The sequence below is a fragment of the Danio rerio genome, chromosome 24, assembly GCF_049306965.1.
Source record: "Danio rerio strain Tuebingen ecotype United States chromosome 24, GRCz12tu, whole genome shotgun sequence".
Lineage (NCBI taxonomy): Eukaryota > Metazoa > Chordata > Actinopteri > Cypriniformes > Danionidae > Danio > Danio rerio.
The window spans coordinates 34,771,025-34,789,556 of record NC_133199.1 but is presented as its reverse complement, the minus strand read 5'-3'; the positions used below and the strand labels follow the sequence as shown (position 1 = coordinate 34,789,556).

The window sequence follows — 18,532 nt, the reverse complement described above, 5'->3', positions numbered from 1 at the left end:
AAATAATATTTTTAATATAAATATTTGTAATTAGCCGGATAATTTAAGGTTTATTTTTTGTTTTATCAGTTTAAATGTTTAGCCGTTCAATAGTGACTGAGAGAGCCCTGAGCTTATGAGATCCTCGAGCCTGGGGCTCCCTCCTGTTTGCTAGGTGAGAACGGAGTTTAAGCTCAGGTAGATCTCGAGAACTCCTCTTATGTAGTAGCTAATGTACCGATAGTGATTGCTCTTAAAAGATAACTACTTACTAGGAGCATGTCTATGGGGCCGATCTGGATTAGTTAATTAACTTAAGTCGCATGTTGTTGGGCGGTGGGAGGGAACCTGGGGGAAACCCACATGAGCACAGGGAGAACGTGTAAACTACACACAGAATGTTGGCTGGCTTGGTAAGGACTAGAACTAGTGACGTTCTTGCTCTAAGGCAACAGTGCTAACCACTGGGCCACTTTGCCACCCATTTTAGGGAAGGAGGAGGAGTATGGGGTGGAAGGGGGGATTCTTCAAAACAAAAATGGCTTTTAAATGGAACTTAGGGTATTTATAGTGGCTTAGGAATCGTCTGATTGGTGAATCCTAAATTAAATAATGTTGGGCCGGCTGCATGCAATCATAAGCTCGTGATCTTCTCAAAATTAGTTTATAAATAAGCTTCCCTTATACTTTGTACCTCAATGTCAGGACAGGAGACACACACTGCCGCTAGATGGCGCCACAAATTCGGTTAGTTCTCTTGTGTCCACAGAATAGAACTTTGCCTGTAATTTAGACGACTCTTTATTCCAAAATGACTCTCACTACTACAAGCACTCACACAACAAGGGTACCACACCAATGCCCCACCAAACCGCACTCTGGCACACCTCTTCCAACCGGGCCAGGGGTGGCCAACTGAACCACACCTGGGCCTGATTCGGAGCACTCACACTTGTCAAACGAACTGGGAAAACACGCCTGGGCACAGTCTTTAAACATCATTTGAGAAATAATTGTAATAATGTAGGTAAGTAACAGAATGTTAAGCATAATATTAATTAGAGCTGAGTGATAAAACAGCATTTCTCAATAACAACAACATCAACAACAAAAACCACTTAAACACATAATAATGGAAACTGGACTTGAAGTTTGATTGCATGAACAAAGCTCAAGTGTACCCAGTCACTGAATTATAAGCAGCCAATCAGATGGGTTGATAAAGGAAGGACAGGATGGTTAGATTGCATCATTATACTGTGACATTAGAAAGCACCTTCTGTGTGTATAACAGCAGGGTTTCAGTTTAGCGATGTTACGTTTCGGATGTTTTTCTGTGTCTGTGTTGTGTTCATGTAGTTATATCATGTGATATCCCATGTGTTTGTTCCATGTACTTCTTTTTATGTCATGTGTTTCCTTTGTTCTGTTTTCCTTCCGTTTGTCAATGTTCATTAGTTCCACCTGTTGTCTCACCCTTGTTTGTAATCTGTTCAATCCTGTCCTCTTTATTTATACCTCTTGATAAGGTCTTTTTTTCTGTATTTTACTGTCACCATCTTCTTGTCCTTCCTGTATGTTGATGTTTCAGAGCCTGTAGTGATTGCTTTTGTAAATAAATACACGTTTTTTGATAATTTCTGTGATCCGTGTGTGTGTTGAGTGAGCCATCGTGACATGCGCATGAAGCACACCCATGAGGCTCAAGGTGTTTTAGTGTGTTTGTTTCGCAAAACACTAACAAATGAACTTAATCTCTGAGGACGCTATGCGAGTTGTTAATTAAGAATTGCACTGTTTTAAGTGATAAAAACTGAGAAATAATCATACAAAAGTTTAAATGGTCTGATAAATAGCAGCGGCTGAAAAGTAAAATGTTATAAGTTTTCTTAAAATATACTTTAGTTTAATTATTTGTGTCTAAGTGTTGTTAAATCAAATACGGTTCATGATCTTAGTTAATTAGGCATGCTTTCTGATTGCTAAAGTGCATTTATACCATTAAAATAAAATAAAGACAAGAGAAAAATATAAACTACATTGCTACTAAAAAGGCTGGATAATTAAAAAATTCTGGATCATCAAAAAAAAAAAAAGGCTGATAATTGCAACATCTATATAATGGTGTTTTTCACTGTTAATACTTGGTTTATGTATTGCTTTAAACAGATCAATTAAAAATATATAATTTTATTTAAAATAATTTTACTGTGTGTCTTTAAAATGTTTATTGAACACTTCAGTAATACAGAGTAATGAATTATATAAAAAAATACTAGATTGTGATGGATTTTTATTTATTTTTTTTCTATATCATCCAGCTTATGTTCATAACAGGCTCTTCCTTTGGCCATCAAACACTGAAATTGTATCTGAGGTGTGTAAAATCCACTTGGCTTAAACTTCTAAATGACAAATTCTCTGGTTCGAACTGATACAGTAAAACTTATACCATTGATACTGTTTACATAACTGTGTTTATGGGCCCTATCATACACCTGCTGCTATAAGGCACAAGACGTGTATGGTGCGATTTGTTGCTATTTTCAGCCCTGTGCAACTATATGTTTTACATTTTGTGCCACATTGTTTAAATAGTAAATCCGTTTGCGCCACTTTGTGGACTCGTGGGTGTGCTGGTCTATAAAGGAGGTGTGCTAAGGCGCATTGTTGGTGCGTTGCTATTTTGAGGAACTGAAATAGACCACGCCATTGATTGTCTTTTGGATGAGACGTTAAACCGAGGTCCCAACTCTCTGTGTTCAATAAAACTCTTAGGATGTCCTTCAAATAAGAGTAGGAGTTTGACCCCGGCATCCTGGCCAAATTTGCCCATTGTTCTCTGTGCACCTCCAAACCATCACCATATCATAATTGGCTTCATCACTCTGACTGCTCTCTACCAATCAGCTGGTGTGTGGTGTGCGATCTGGTGCAATATGGCTGCCATTGCGTCATCCAAGTGGATGCTGCACTCTGGTGGTGGATGAGGTGTTCCCCCTATTGTGTAAAGCACTTTGAGTGTCTAGAAAAGCAGTATATAAATCTAAGGAATTATTATTATTATTATTATTATTATTATCATTATTATTAACTAAAAGCTGGTCTAAAGTCCAGTGCACAGAGCATTAGTTATATGCCTATGCAGTCCAAAATGCTTACATATTGCTTAATACACACAGGATGTAGAGTAATACACACATATCTTTACATATGAAAAAAAATTAAGGATTAAACTGTTACAAAAAGTATTATATTCAACATAAATAAAAAAAACAATGCCTCCAAGCTTTCTTTATCTCGGAGGGCTTTTTTCAATTTATTCATGACAATTTGCATTTGTATAATGCTATTATTATTAGTAGTAGTATTATTCATTATGTGCATTATATTTGTTTTTATAAAAACAAGTTTAGATTTGTCCACCTATCGGGTTTTGGAGATATCTGCATCACCATTTGGGACATAAGAATAGGACATGTGTTTGGTTATAACACTCATTTAAGCTGTGCCCAAATCGCATACTTATGCACTATTCTACGCCATTTTGTAGTATAAATAGTGTAAGTAGTGCGTTCACATTGAAAACTCTAAAAATAATAAGTGCAGTTTAATTACCCGGGTTATGCACTCATTAGACTGTAAAATGAAATGTGTAATGATGGACACTTCACGCACTCAACGACCGCAGGTTTGCTTACATGGCAGAATAGGCGGAGATATCACGCACACGCAAATGTTGGTCAACTTTATTTATTTTGGATGATGGAAGCAAAATTCTCCTATGAGAGTGATTATAGTGCCTCCTGATGGTGAATGCAGTTATTCTCATGGGCAGGTATTATTTAATAGTTTCGTCAGTTATTTCACTGATTTGGCAACCGTCAAACGTCATCAGGGAAATGCTTTGAATTTAGTAAAAAACACAAGTGCTCCATTTGGGACGACTCTACATACATTTACTTTGCTGTTGAGTGTGTAAGTGCATAAGTACATAGTACATAAGTGTATAGTGTACCAATTGAGACGCAGCTATAGGGTTTTGAGCACACTTCTTTATTATTGTTTATTGATTCGTTTACTGGAAATGAGAACTAAATTTAGAAATAGTTTGGAAACAAATCTTTGAGCTTAACAAACAAAAATAAATATGTAGGCTAATGGATGTCTTTACAGGAGTGTGTACAACACCATTTCCCTATCCACGAAAATAAAGGAGTAAAGAGTAAAAGTAAAGAGAAAGTTGAGTCTGAATGGAGAAGGCTCGTTCTTTGTCCTCGCGCTGCAGATGGTCTGTTTAACTGTTTTCTCCCTTTAAAGCATTCAGTTTTTCAACTTACAAAGTCCGCTATGTAAATAACAAATGCTCCATGGTGTGACACAACTCACTCTTAAAGGGAATGGGAGATGAGACTCTGATTGGTTTAATGCATGTTATGCTCAAAACACACCCATAACTCATTGAGAAAATAAGCACAAGACCATCCTTCCATCCTTAAAATGGCAAAGGTGGATTCGGACATGCCCTTAATGCTTTTGCACCATGCCCTTTAGACTTTGCGCCTAGATTTTTTAAATAGAGCCTTTTAAGACTTTAGAGTTAAAATTCAGATATGACATTGATGAAGGTTTGATTTCTCACACAGAATAAAAACTTAGAGAGATTTAGAGTGATTTATCTCTGATAAAAACACTTTCAGAGACTGTGAGAAAAGTTAATGCATATTTATGAGAACAAAAAAAGTGTTATTTAGATCTTGAATGGATGCAAAGCTATTGTAGAAGACTCCAAAACAAAATAAAAAACAACAACAACAGGATAATAACCTTAAGACTTAAAAAAAATATATCTCTGCATGGTGGCTGTGTAGAGTGGCTGCTGAATGCTGGATTTACCTGCCCACAGGCGAGCCCCATTCCCCTCTCCCCCATTCCATGAGGACATGATAGATTCAGCTCCAGGGCATCAGCGCCAGACTCCTGTGAGATGGATGCAGAAGCCTCAAATTATTTTAGGGAGGAATTCAATGCATTGTTTTCATCTTTGAGTTACAATCATGCTTGTTGATGTTCATACTGCATGCAGCCTTGTTATATGTCACGCACATATGCACTAAAAATGAATTGTTCACACTGTCTGTGTTGCTTCAGCATCTGGTTGACTAAAGAAACCATGCAAATTAGCTAACACAGCAAACACAGCGCTAAAAAAAGTGATTTGCACATCTTGCAGGCCATCTTCATCTTGAGAGTTTGGATGTATAGGATAAATCAGATTTATGAATACAGGTGAATCTTATTTGATTATGTTTATGTTTCATATTTGATTACCTTTAGGATTTTCTCGCTTACTTTATGGCTTGTTTACATCATGGTGCGGTTCCAGAAAGTACAGTATAGTACATTATTATTTCCGTTTCCACTGTCGGAAGAATGGTATCAAATCCAAACCGCACTACTTTTTTACCTTTTGTAAGGTAACCAAACATAATTATACAGTTGCTAATGGGTAGAGCTAGACTCATGCGGAACACTGATTGGTTTACAGAGTACAACAATAAATGTAAGCGAAATTTTTACATATTTCTAGCTGAGACACAACACTTTAACACCGTGTCCTAACTACAAGCGATAAACACGCAATAAAATGCATGAAATTTCTATTTTAGAAACAGTTTCTATTTCTGCAACGTCTCGGCAAAACTACACCCTACAAACTACTATGACAATTTTTATTTCAGGTACAGATTAAGTGCTTTATGCACTGTTAAATGCTACCAATGTGAGTTTGCACACCATTTTGCGTGACGTTTATTGTCATACTAAAAGAAGCAGCAGGTAGTTCATCTCAGATATTAAAAATAAAATAACTAGCTGTCGGTTTGAAACTAAATGTCAGAACTGTGAATCAGTGCAAACCAACAACATCATACTTTATAATAGGTATAATATGTATTAATTACCTTACAATCCTACCAGTTCAATGAGAGTGCAATAGCTGATATTTAAATGAATTGCTGGTAATTAAATCTATCCATTGTGACATATTGCGTATGATGCAGACAGCCAAATTGCTTGCAGCTTGAATTTTGTCGCATTGCGTGTATCAGGACCGGATGTAATGATACAATGATGGTGTGCAGCAATTAACCTTGCTCAAACTAAACTTTTCGTCTTTTTCTGACAAATACAGCAAGAGTTTTTTCCTCCATCGTTGTTTATGGGGACACTTCCTCTATTTTTTGCATCTACATTTGAAAGTAATTTAGTCGTGCAAAACATGCAACATATAAATGGCCCCTATGGCTTTTTTTTTTTTTTTTTAAGAATGACATTGATTACTACTTTATGGCATATACAATGCCTATATATTGCCAGTGGAAACACAAGCCTGATTAAGGTTTCTCATATCATACTGTACTGTACTGTGCTAAGCAGTATTTCAGTTAAAACAAGTGATTAGTGTTCACATTTAGCAGATTTGGTTTGATTAAAATTAACTATGTTGTGTAAGTGAACACTGCCATCCAAACCAAACAAGGTATTGGGAAAAAAACAAAGACATTCAAACTAACGTAAAACAGGTCTGAAAAAAATGAAATAAAAATGATTTCAAATGGTTGGTTATTCACTGTGTTCAAGTGGTAAAATCCAATTGAATATTCACTCAAATACTGTGTACACTCTTAAAAATAAAGGTTGTGTATTAACGCTAATGGTTTCATAAAGAACTCTTAACATCTGAGAAAATGTTTTTTAAACAACAAATGCTTCTTTGCAGTGAAACTATTCTTTAGAAGATTAAAATGAAATCAATAAGATTAAAATACGTAGTTGTTAAAGTGTCACAACCCTCCCACCCAACCTTCATCAGGACCTGATGAAGACCATGTAGGTCGAAACGTTGTGTTATGTGATATTAAAGAACTTTTTCTTTTGTTTTTCTTTTGATCTTTTGAACCAAGTCTTTCTCATGAATTGATGTTGAAAACTCAAAGACGTCAAGTTGTATCGGCTGGTGCAGGCAGCCAATCTCCATGCTGGATATTAAAAAAGGATCTCATCACCGTGACGCAGCTTCAAGTTTTCTTTTCAAACCGGAAGAACGAATTTGCACGAAATAACGCAAAAACCACCAATTTTCACTTTTTATTAATATATACAGTGCATCCAGAAAGTATTTATAGCGCTTCACTTTTTCCACATTTTTTTATGTTACTGCCTTATTCCTAAATGGACTAAATAATTTATTTTCCCAAAATTCTACACACAATACCCCATAATAACAATGTGAAAAATTGCTTGAATGTCCTTAAGTGGCCCAGTCAGAGCCCAGACCTAAATCCTATTGAGCATCTCTAGAGAGATCTAAAAATGGCTGTACACCGTCGCTTCCCATCTAACCTAATTGAGAGGTTGAGAGGTACTGCAATGAGGAATGGGCAAAAATTCCCAAAGACAGGTGTGTCAAGCTTGTGGCATCATATTCAAAACGACTTGAGGCTGTTATTGCTGCCAAAGGAGCATCAACAAAGTATTGAGCAAAAGCTGTGAATACCGATGTACATGGGATTTTTCAGTTTTTTTTTTCTTCATTTTTTTTTTAGAAATTCACAACAATTAAAAAAAAAAAATCATTTTTCACATTGTCATTATGGGGTTTTGTGTTTAAAATTCTGAGGAAATAAATTAATTGAATCCATTTTGGAATAAGGATGTAACATTAAAAAATGGAAAAATTGAAGTGAATACTATGAATACTTTCTGGATGTACTGTATGTGTCCTAATAGTGTTTTTAGCAACTTGGGACACATATATGACAGTCAACATTTCAAAAAATTGTGTTTTGGTGTTTCGTGACTCTTTAAGAACTGTTGACTAAAAAGTTCTTTATAAAATGGTCCTTCTACAGAATGGCTTCACTACAAAGCGCTTATTTGAAACCATTATTTTTCAGATAGATTTTTTTTTCTTTTTTTATTTCAGCTAAGCTATATCAATTCATTAAACCTATAATGCAGAGCTGCATGATCTTGTATAAATTGAAACTCCCAATTCTCCAATAACTCTGAATAAACAACAGAACAAAGTATCATGTAATTGACTAGAGCACCAAGGATGTTTGAACCAAGGTCTCAATCTTTCAACCTCCACATCAAAACAACTCAAGTAGTTCTCCAGCGCACTTCAGGTTCAGCAAGGAATGTTCAATTCTACATGTACAAAGCATCACTAATCGCATATATAAAAAAAATCTTTCCACAACCTTTCCATGCAATCGACGTCTATTCACCATGCAATAGCAAAGCGAAACACAAAAGACGCACTCGCGCAAGCTAATAAAGAGTATAACTAAAAAACAAACAATTGTATTGTTTATCAGACTCGAGCAGATGCAAACAATGAGCAAAGCAAATCAGCGCTGACTGAGACATCGGCTCTAAAATAGATGAGAGCGGTGATAAGTGTTCCACACGGATGCACGAGAGACGAGCGAGTGAGCGAGCGGCACGCAGACCGAGGTGGGGTGCGCAGCCGAGCCGAGTTTGACAGGCAATTACAGATCCACGGGGGCTTTAAACCACATCACATGGGGGATTTAAACAATTACAAAAAGCTCTACAAACCTGCCACATCGACTCCATCTGTAGATTTATGATTTTCCGCAGACTGACAGCCATTAAAGGGGGGAAAGAATAATAAGCATTTTAGCCTTACAAAGTGCAGAGGACCATGAGGTGGGGTGATGCTATTTATCACTGTCAGCTGGGGGAAACCTTACAGGATTAGGGCCCGAGATTTCATGGTCAATTAGGAGCAAATACAGGTACAAAATGGACACAATGTGCCGTGATCCCAAAGCCAATTATCAATAATGTTTAATTTCACTTGGTTTCTTTTAAGCCCTTTATAGAGCGAGGAACGGGAGGAGGAGGACGGCAATGAGAGGGCAGGCTTTCTTTTCACCCTCTCGTCCTACAAAAGGGGCGACACGCACACAGTGAATTAAGTGCTATCATCTCTCATCATGGTAAGCTGCTTTCAGAGAGAGAGGCCAGCAAGACGACTGTTTGATATTGCGGGCTTAGAAGGGATAGATTTAAAATAAGCCAAAGGAAGTGAAAAAAAAACAACAACAACAAAACAGCCAAGAGCAGTTTGCGGCACGGGCGCTGAGATTTCTTTCTTTTTTTTCTAAAGCAGTGTGAGTTGGGAAATACAAGTGTCTGTCCATGGAGAAATAACATGTTTGCATTTATAATTAGGGAAAGACAAAGCTTTGATGCTGGGGTGTCTGGATGGTTGCCAGGGTGTTGCTATGAGGTCTGTGGTTCAAATGAGTCAGCGTTCAGGTCTCTGTAGATTCAATGTAAGGATGAGGAACTTTACATATTTGATTCAGAACCTGTCAGGTTTTGTTCTTTAGTTTTGCTAGTGAAATGTGAACTCTCCAGTTGACCTGTGCTGAGACTAGACTAGACTTACTTACTCCCAGGGTTTTGTTACATCTAGTTTTTTATGAGGTGGGTTGTTAGCCCAAAACTTAACCCCTAACATGAAGGACCAGGACATATGCACATACACTACAGACAATTTAGCTTACCCAATTCACCTACAGCATATGTCTTTGGACTGCGGGGGAAACCAGAGCACACGGAGAAAACCCTTACGAACATGGGGAGAACATGCAAACTCTACACAGAAATGCTAACAGACCCAGCCTTGGCTGCAACCAGCAACTTTTTTGCTGTGAGGCGACAGTGCTACCCACTGCTAAAACTAATGCCTATATGAGTCCTCAGCCAGTTTGTTTTTATAAAATGTCCTTGCAATCAAACAACGACCACCAGGAACAACCTAACAACAACCAAGCAACCACCTAGAACACCTTAGCAACCACTCAGAGTAACCCAGTAACAATCTAGTGTCCTCTGGCAACCATCTAGTAAATTTTTCTGCACACCTTGTAACCACCTACTGTAGCAACAGTCTAAAGTACCCTGGCTACTGTCTAGAAACCACCTAGTACACCCAGAAGCAAACATCTAGATTTACTAATTTAAAAATACTCTAGTTACTATCCAAAACGTCCAAGCAAACAGCCCCAGAATACCCTAGCAACTGCTTAACACTCTCAAGAACACCTTAGAAACAGTCAATACCAAACAATATCCTAGATTGCATTTCCAACCACATATTTTCCATAGTATCCTAAATACCCTAGCAATCATACAACATCCATCCAGAACCCCCTAACAACAACCAAACAACCACTCAGAAAACCCTAGCAACTAACAACAACCTAGAACACTCCAACCTCAGAGTGCCATCTAGTAACAATCCAGAGTACCCTAGCAGCAAGCTAGTAAATAACCAAAGAAACTAACTAAAACACCATAACAGCCATACTGCAACCATATAGTAAATACCCCCGCAACCACCTAGAACACATTGGCAACCATCTAGATTTAGTAATTTGAAATACCAAGCTACTATCCAAAATGTCCTAGCAATCACACTACAGCTACCCGTAATATCATAGAAATGTATTTATAATCCCTCAATAACACCTTAGAAACAGCCTAGCAATATTCTATTTAATACCGATCTTCCAAATTATCCTACCAACCACCCAGAACACCTTAGCAACCATCTACTACGTGCAGGTAAATGCCCTAGCAATCACATAACATCCACTCAGAACACCCTCTCAACAACCAAAAAGCACCCTACCAAACTACACAGAGTCTCCAAGTAATAATCTAGAGTGCTCTAGCAACCATCTAGTAAGTATCCCTGGAAACCATCTAAATCAGAATAGCAACCATATAGTAAACCAAATAGTAAATATCCCTGCAACCACCCAGAACACAATCCAAAATGTCCTAGCAATCACTCAACAGTTTACATTTACCTTTACATTTACTCATTTAGCAGACGCTATTATCCAAAGCGACTTACAAATGAGGACAAGGAAGCAATTTACACAACTATAAGAGCAACAATGAATAAGTGCTATAGGCAAGTTTCAGGTCTGTAAAGTCTAAGAAGGAAAGTATTAGTAATGTTTTTTATTTATTTACTTATTTTTTGAGTACAGTTAGTGGTATATCCAGAGAGGCAATTGCAGATTAGGAAGTGAAGTGGAGACTAAATAGTTGAGTTTTTAGTCGTTTCTTGAAAACAGCGAGTGACTCTGCCGTTCTGATGCAGTAAGGGAGTTCATTCCACCAACTGGGCAGATTGAGAGGCGACGTTCATTCACAGAATGTAAGTTTCTAGAGGGCACATAGATCTGCAGAAGTGAGAGCAGGTAAGAAGGGGCGCAGTCAGAAATTGCTTTGTAAGCAAACATCAGAGCTTTGAATTTGATGCGAGCAGCAACTGGCAGCCAGTGCAAACGGATGAGTAGCGGAGTGACATGTGCTCTTTTTGGTTCATTAAAGACCACTCGTGCTGTTGTGTTCTGGAGCAGCTGAATAGGCTTGATAGAGTTAGCTGGAAGCCCCGCTAGCAGAGAGTTGCTGTAGTCCAGTTTGGAGAGAACAAGAGCTTGAACAAGGAGTTGAGCTGCATGTTCAGATAAGAAGGGTCGGATCTTTCTGATGTTATAGAGTGCGAATCTGCACGATCGAGCAGTTCTAGAAATGTGGTCAGAGAAGTTTAGTTGGTCATCAATTGTTACTCCAAAGCTTTTCAACATTTTGGATACCCATAACACCTTAGAAACAGCCTAGAAACATTCTACAGTACACTTTCAACCACCTACCAATCTTCCAAAGTATCTTACCAACCACCCAGAACACCTTAGCAACCATTTAGATTTAGTGATTTAGAAATAACACAGCTACCATGTACAGGTAAATGCCCTAGCAATCACATAACATCCACTCAGAACACCCTATCAACAACCAAAAAACCACACCCAAATGTCCTAGCAATCACACAACAGCCACCCAGAACATCCTAGCAACCAATTAAATATCCCCAATAACACCTTAGAAACAGCCTAGCAATATCCTAGCTTTCCAACTATTTATCAATCTTCCAAAGTATCCTACCAACCACCCAGAACACCTTAGCAGCTATCTAAATTTAGTAATTTACAAACATCGTACTTACAAACCAAAGTGCCCTAGCAATCACAACCAATTACCTAAAAACACCCAAGCAACCACCCAGAATACCCTAGCAACCTCAGAGTGCCCCTAGTAACAACCAAAAGTACCGACAATACCCATCCCCAAACAACACATCCTCCAGAACACCCTACCCAACCACACAGATTACCCTGGTAACAATCCAACCATCTAGCAAATATCCATAGAAACTACCTAAGACACCTTAGGAGCCATACTGCAACCATGCATAACACCTTAGCCAGATCGTAAAACACTGTATCAACGTATTAGTAATCACCTATATACACCTTAGCAACAACCTAGTCACACCATGGGATGCATTTGTAACCACATAACCTCCTCAGGGTACAGCTATTTCAAAATTTCCACCAGGGCTTCTGTGTTTGGACAGTATTTTAAACTAGTCATGCACACAAAACTTAATATATTAGTTACCTTTTTTATATTCTGGGAATTACAATTACCCACAAAGAGAACACAAGCCCATGTTATGCAGTATATATACTGTATATAGAGAGAGATATAAATACCAGCTTATCATTGTACAAATTCTAAGGGCACGTTCCACAAAGGAGAAGATCTGGATCAAACCTGACACTGTCTTTGACAAGGATTATCAACTCCAAAGCTGATAAGGACAACATTACCCATTGCTGACATATTCCCTGGATCAGCACGTCTGGTTTGATCTCAAAGGGCATTAGAGAGGAGTGAAAGAATCTGGTGACAAAATATGCACTCAAAATGAGAGAGGAACGACAAAGAAACAGATACTGACATTATAGATGTTCAGTCTAGTCTCACAAAAACAGACTCACGGTGAACAGGCCTGCATACAATATTTGTTGATAACCACATTTATGACCTAGGCTGATTTTTGTGGTCTTTCATAGGATGTCATCATAAAATAACACCCTGCTAAAAGCTCTATAAGCATTTTTGGGGAATGCCATGCATACACTCCCCTACTATCTGACAAATATAGGGCTGGAATAGGTGTCCTGAGAAATCACTTCTTGTGTTACCCCTGGGCTCTGTCAAAAAATACAAATAAATAAATTAATACATAAAAAGCCAAGGTAGGGAGTAAGCTATAGCTAAAATAGCTTACCACACCTTTAAGTAAAAATAACAGTGTACAATGGACAGGGTTGTAACTATTTCAAACCAAAATACCTTTGGAACTCCAGTTCAGTCCCTGAAATAATTTCTAATAATAGCATTAGAATAACAGATTGATAGACAGGTAAACACCATTCATGTTTTACTTGTCATTCATATCATATGCAAATCATTTGTTTTTCTCCATTTATTTATGCTTTCGAATCACAATTCAGGACCTTGAATAATCCTCCAACAACTTTTGATATTCGAAAAGTTCAAAAAATTACATTTTATTGACATTAATAATAGTTCGAAGTGACATATTGTCTTTATTAGTGTTTTAAATTATGGCTACTTTCACACTCAGAGCCGGCCCATCCTACAGGCTATCCGCTTGTTAGGTGGTGACGTGTTAGTGACGTATGTAATACTGTTTCCGGGTCCAAGCCGCCATTCATTTGAGTGGAGAAATCATTCGTTTATGATCACTTTTTATTCATATCGCGCATTAAAGTTAATTTTATATAAAGTCATAGTGTACACAACAATCTCTGGGCTTGCTGCATAACAAATACCAAAATTAAAAAAAAATGTAAAACAATGAATTACTTTCTGGCCATCGGATATTAGGCATGGACATATATATTGCGATCGTGACTTTCGAAAGTATTAAGTCGCTTGGTAAACGCTTATTATTATCATTTCATGAATCTCCCCATTCAGTTGAATAGAGTGCTTGGACCCGGAAGCCGCTCCGTGTAATGTCACACTTAACAAGCGGATATAGGCAGTCGCCTAGGGCCGCGAGTTTCTTGGAGGGCCTCACAAAAGGTGCTCTTGAATATTTATTGTGAAGATAAGCGTGAGGAAGAGCGCGTTGGTTTAAATCATGTACAATGCGCACTGTGCAATGCACACACCCAATTGAACGTGATACAATTCACAACAACGGTGAGAAAAAAAAAAATTTATTTTAGCATTATATTGTATATATATTTACAACTCTTCATTAATGAATTAGACTACATAATGTAGTATCATTAGTAACTATCATGAACTAATAGTAATTAACAGTATACGTTAACCCTTACAACAGTATATAATAAAAAAGTACCACAACAAACTTACTTCACTATTGTGTAGTTCAAAAACATTTTAGTACTTATTATAAATTACTGAAGTATCTTTGAGCACAGCATCAGAGTTAACGTTATTGCATGTTAACATGTACTTCTCGAGGTATGCTTAAGAGATGCTTATGCTTAAGAAATGCTGCTTCAGCCTTTACCTTCTCTCCCTCACTTCCAAAATTTCTCGTTGAAGCGTATTGGTTGGTGGCGTCACCGACCAGAGCGAGAGGTGGCAGTAACGCACCAAAAAGTTTGTTGTCGAACACCATAAAACGGAAAAAAAAGAAATCATCATTCTCGCCATCATATTGATTTACTTTCATCGGCTAAATAAATATTTTTATATTATGTATTATAGGTTAAATATGTTATAGTTAATAAAAAATGAATACACTTAAATATATATATATATATATATATATATATATATATATATATATATATATATATATATATATATATATATATATATATATATATATATATATATATTTATTTATTTTTATTTATTTATTTTTTTTTGTGTGTGTGTGAGTGTGTGTGTGTGTGTGCTTTCTTACTGTTTTTCCACCAGTCAGCTTCATTTTTTTTAATCTTGCCTAGGGCCCCTCAACCCTACAGGCCGGCACTGTTCACACTGCAGGCAAATGTGGCCCAAATCTGAATTTTTTTATTTTTTATTTTTTTTGCCCTCATGCGACTTGGACATCTGTTTTTGTCTTGACAGCGTGAACAGCCCAAACTACATGGAATCTGATGTCCTTACTTTAGATTTGTGCTACTTTCATGTGTAGTAAAAAAATCAGACACAGATCTGTGTTTTGCAATGTGACCGCAATGTGAACGTTATGTAGGATTTCACGTTATTTGTTCATAATCTTTGAGCGACATGCGCCATCATTCTGCGCTGCAAACATCATCTACTTCCAATTACTTTACCACAGAAAGTTGGTTGTTCATTTTGAATAAAAAATTTGAAGGCAAAATCGGTGCTTGTTAAGCAATCTGGTTAACGATTAGTGCACGTGTTATTTGCGAAGCTGAAGAGAGTTGCGAGGGTGTTGTGGACAGGGGATCTGTGCGCAAAGGAGCGGGCACTTTCATTTTAAAGATGAACTTTCTCTCTGAGGAAAAAAAAGGGCAGGTGGTCAAACACTCAAACCCACCTTCAGCACGTGCCTGTTGTTTATAACTATATATAATATATAAGCAAAATGAAATAACTCTGCAAACAGACAAACCAAATCTGCCTTTACAGTTCAGTCTGAGGCTGCTTATTATCCCTTGATGAGTTCTCTACACCAGTAGTCAGAAAGATGTGCACCGCGGTTTTTATAAATCACAAAATGATCAGTGTTTCAATCAAACGTAACATATTTTAGGTTTCAAATGCTGAAATACACAGCAGAACAACCCTTTACAGTTCATGAAATACACCATGGTTGTTTGTGAAAGGGCAATAATCATATAAGCATGATCTGACAACGTGCTTACTCATACAGTATACACATTGCATGCATAAATAGACATTTTGTGCTGTCTGTAACTTTTGCACATGCGGGTCATTTTAGGACCATGATCTGTCCAGATCTGAGAAAAAAAAAACTGATTTGAGCACTAAGCCTCGCAGTGTAAATGTAGTCTATGATACATTAACCTGGTGATAAACTGCAGTACCTTTGTTGCTATTTAACTTATTTATATATTTTTTTTATTTTGTATACACCATATCAGTGGGTCGCGACACACTTTTGGGAACATTTTCAGTGGATCGTGGAGTGTGTGGTCAAATAAACAACAAAAGTTTAATTTTTTACTTATTTTGCTTATACCGGACTTTTATTCTGAAATTCGTGCACGACAACCCTACCGTTTGACATTTGAAATTTCATTTAATTATGGCAACAAATATGTTGAAGCGCAAGTACGACCCAGAATATGTAAAGTATGGATTTACATATATTGATGACAAAAAAATACTTAAAGTCTCAGTGTTTTAAATGACAGCAATAAAATATTTTTTATTTGTAAGTCTCTGTGAATGTCTTATGTTTTATTTGTGACTACTTGTGTATGTTAAGAAATAAATATAAATTAATTCTAATTCCTAAAATTGTATTATAGTTCCTAAAACTTTGAGTCACGGCTTGATGACCATGTAAAAATGTGGGTCCCATGGCCAAACCAGTTGAGAACCCCTGCACTATATTGTTTCAAACTACAAAAAATAAATAGCTGTCACTTTGTTAAACTGTACAGATGAATTTTCAACATCAAAAGTTAACAGAGCAAATATCAAAGTCCTAATAAAAAGAAATCATACGTGAATAACAAATTACGGAAACTAAATGAATGTTTGTTTGCTATTTGAAAAGTATACATAGATATATAGCCTGCGAGAAAGACGGACAGATGGATACTCTAGATACAGAATTAGGTTGTATTTTCCTTATATGTTCCATGTGAGAGATGCATGCACCAGGTGCAGCCTGGGAAAGGGACACTTGAGTGACAGCAATGAGGCTTTTATTAGTTTAAATTCACGCACTCACCGATTCTGTAGCTATGCCGCTCACGAACAACCGCACATCGCGCACTTATTATTGGGCCTGCTTTTAGCCATTTATCTGCAATCCACTGTTCCTTTTTCTTCTGCCAACTTTCAATTGGATAAAATAGGAACAGCTCACGGAGAGACTTTGACATTTATGAATTATAGCCTCAGGCACATCGTTATGATGTAATATTTCTCTCAAAGGCAGCGATTTTATGGAGGGGAAAGTAGCTGAGGAGAGGTGGCGGCTGCAAGTAGAATTGTTTACTTCAGACTGACACTTCTGTGAGGGAGGACGAGAGAGAGAGCCAGACAGAGAGAAGGAGAGAGATATGGGTGTGCAAGGAAAGGAAAGAAAGAAAAAAAAAACTTTTAAGTAGTATCCTTAGGCGAGGAACAGTGTTAAGTGTTCCCTTAGATTTCAAAGTGGGAATGAATGGTTGATTCTCTTTGAAAAACGAGTTTCCATGGCAACTGAGCCTTTATTTCATATTTGCTGGCACAGGTAGCTAAACAGCAGATGCGAGGAAGACGAGGCATTCAGACCACAGAGGAGTCGGTCGACCACTAAAACCCTGGCGCCAGACAGGGTCCAAAGACAAACGGTCTTTCACCGATTCACCCTGATTGTCCGTACCTCCTGCTCATCCGTTTCCCGTTTCATCTCTGACAACAGATCAATGCTTTCACTTTCATCCGGTATAGGTAAAAGAGCAAGACCTTCAAATCAGTCCTGCGCTCGTTTTGTTGAGGTTTTTTCCAGCTTAAAGTGTGAAGTGAAGTGTGACACGGCAGCCGTACCCTGAAGCGATGTTCTCACCGTGCTTTACATCATCGGCTTGCCTTATGAATACACAATATGCAAAATGTACCTGAGCTCTAGTGACGGCGGGATGTCAGGCGAATACATAATGACAGTAATAGAGAGGGGGGTGGGGAAGCGGGAAATACCAGATGTCCATCTTTGCTGCTAGTAAAAGGGGGTTTTGGGTGGGTTTGACAGGCTGGTTTAATGAGGTGAGAGAGAGGATGGGACGACGCGTCGATGTAATCGATAGCAGAATTAACACATTGACACGTGGACTGTTTACTTTCAGCCATTTTCTCTGCACAATTAAGCGCCTGAGATCTGCAAGTCAACTATGATTAATCTCGGGGTCACTTCCACTGTCTCTTTCTATTTCCACATAAAGCCTGTGTTTATAACTCCACGTGTCTAAGTGGTGTGTAGACAACACATAAGTGTGTTGTGTCTGCATGTCTACTGGTGGTCATGGTGCTATGGTAAATGCCATTGATAGTTGCTTTAGTGTAGTTGCCTTTTGTAGTTTGCGGGGTTGATGGTCAGTTAGGGTTTAGGTGGGAGAGTTATGCTGAGGTTGATGATGTTTAGGGCTTGAGACCAAATGGAGTTGACACTATATGCTAATGATACCTTTTGGGTGTGATGTCTCTTTTAGGATGAGGGCATATGAAGTTCTTCAAAGTGAAATTCTTCAAAGATGATTCCTTGGATTTATTCAATTTTTTCAAGTTAAGTGGTTGTAAACAATTTATTTAGGCTGAATTTAAACAAACAAATTAAGTTGAACATTATTAAACTTAATTTGTTTGTTTAAAT

General features: G+C 37.6%; 1 protein-coding gene across 4 annotated transcripts in view; it reads right to left on the bottom strand.

Moving 5' to 3' along the window:
• Positions 1–18,532, bottom strand: part of dpyda (dihydropyrimidine dehydrogenase a) — a 384,430-nt gene that overhangs the window by 129,230 nt on the left and 236,668 nt on the right. For all 4 annotated transcript variants that reach the window (XR_012399471.1, XM_073940926.1, XM_073940928.1 and 1 more), the window contains one exon: positions 4,876–4,959. Coding sequence is in view for 3 of the 4 variants with exons in the window: in XM_073940926.1 (XP_073797027.1) it covers positions 4,876–4,959 (84 nt within the window). In the remaining variant the exon portion in view is untranslated. The remainder of the gene's footprint in view (positions 1–4,875; positions 4,960–18,532) is intronic.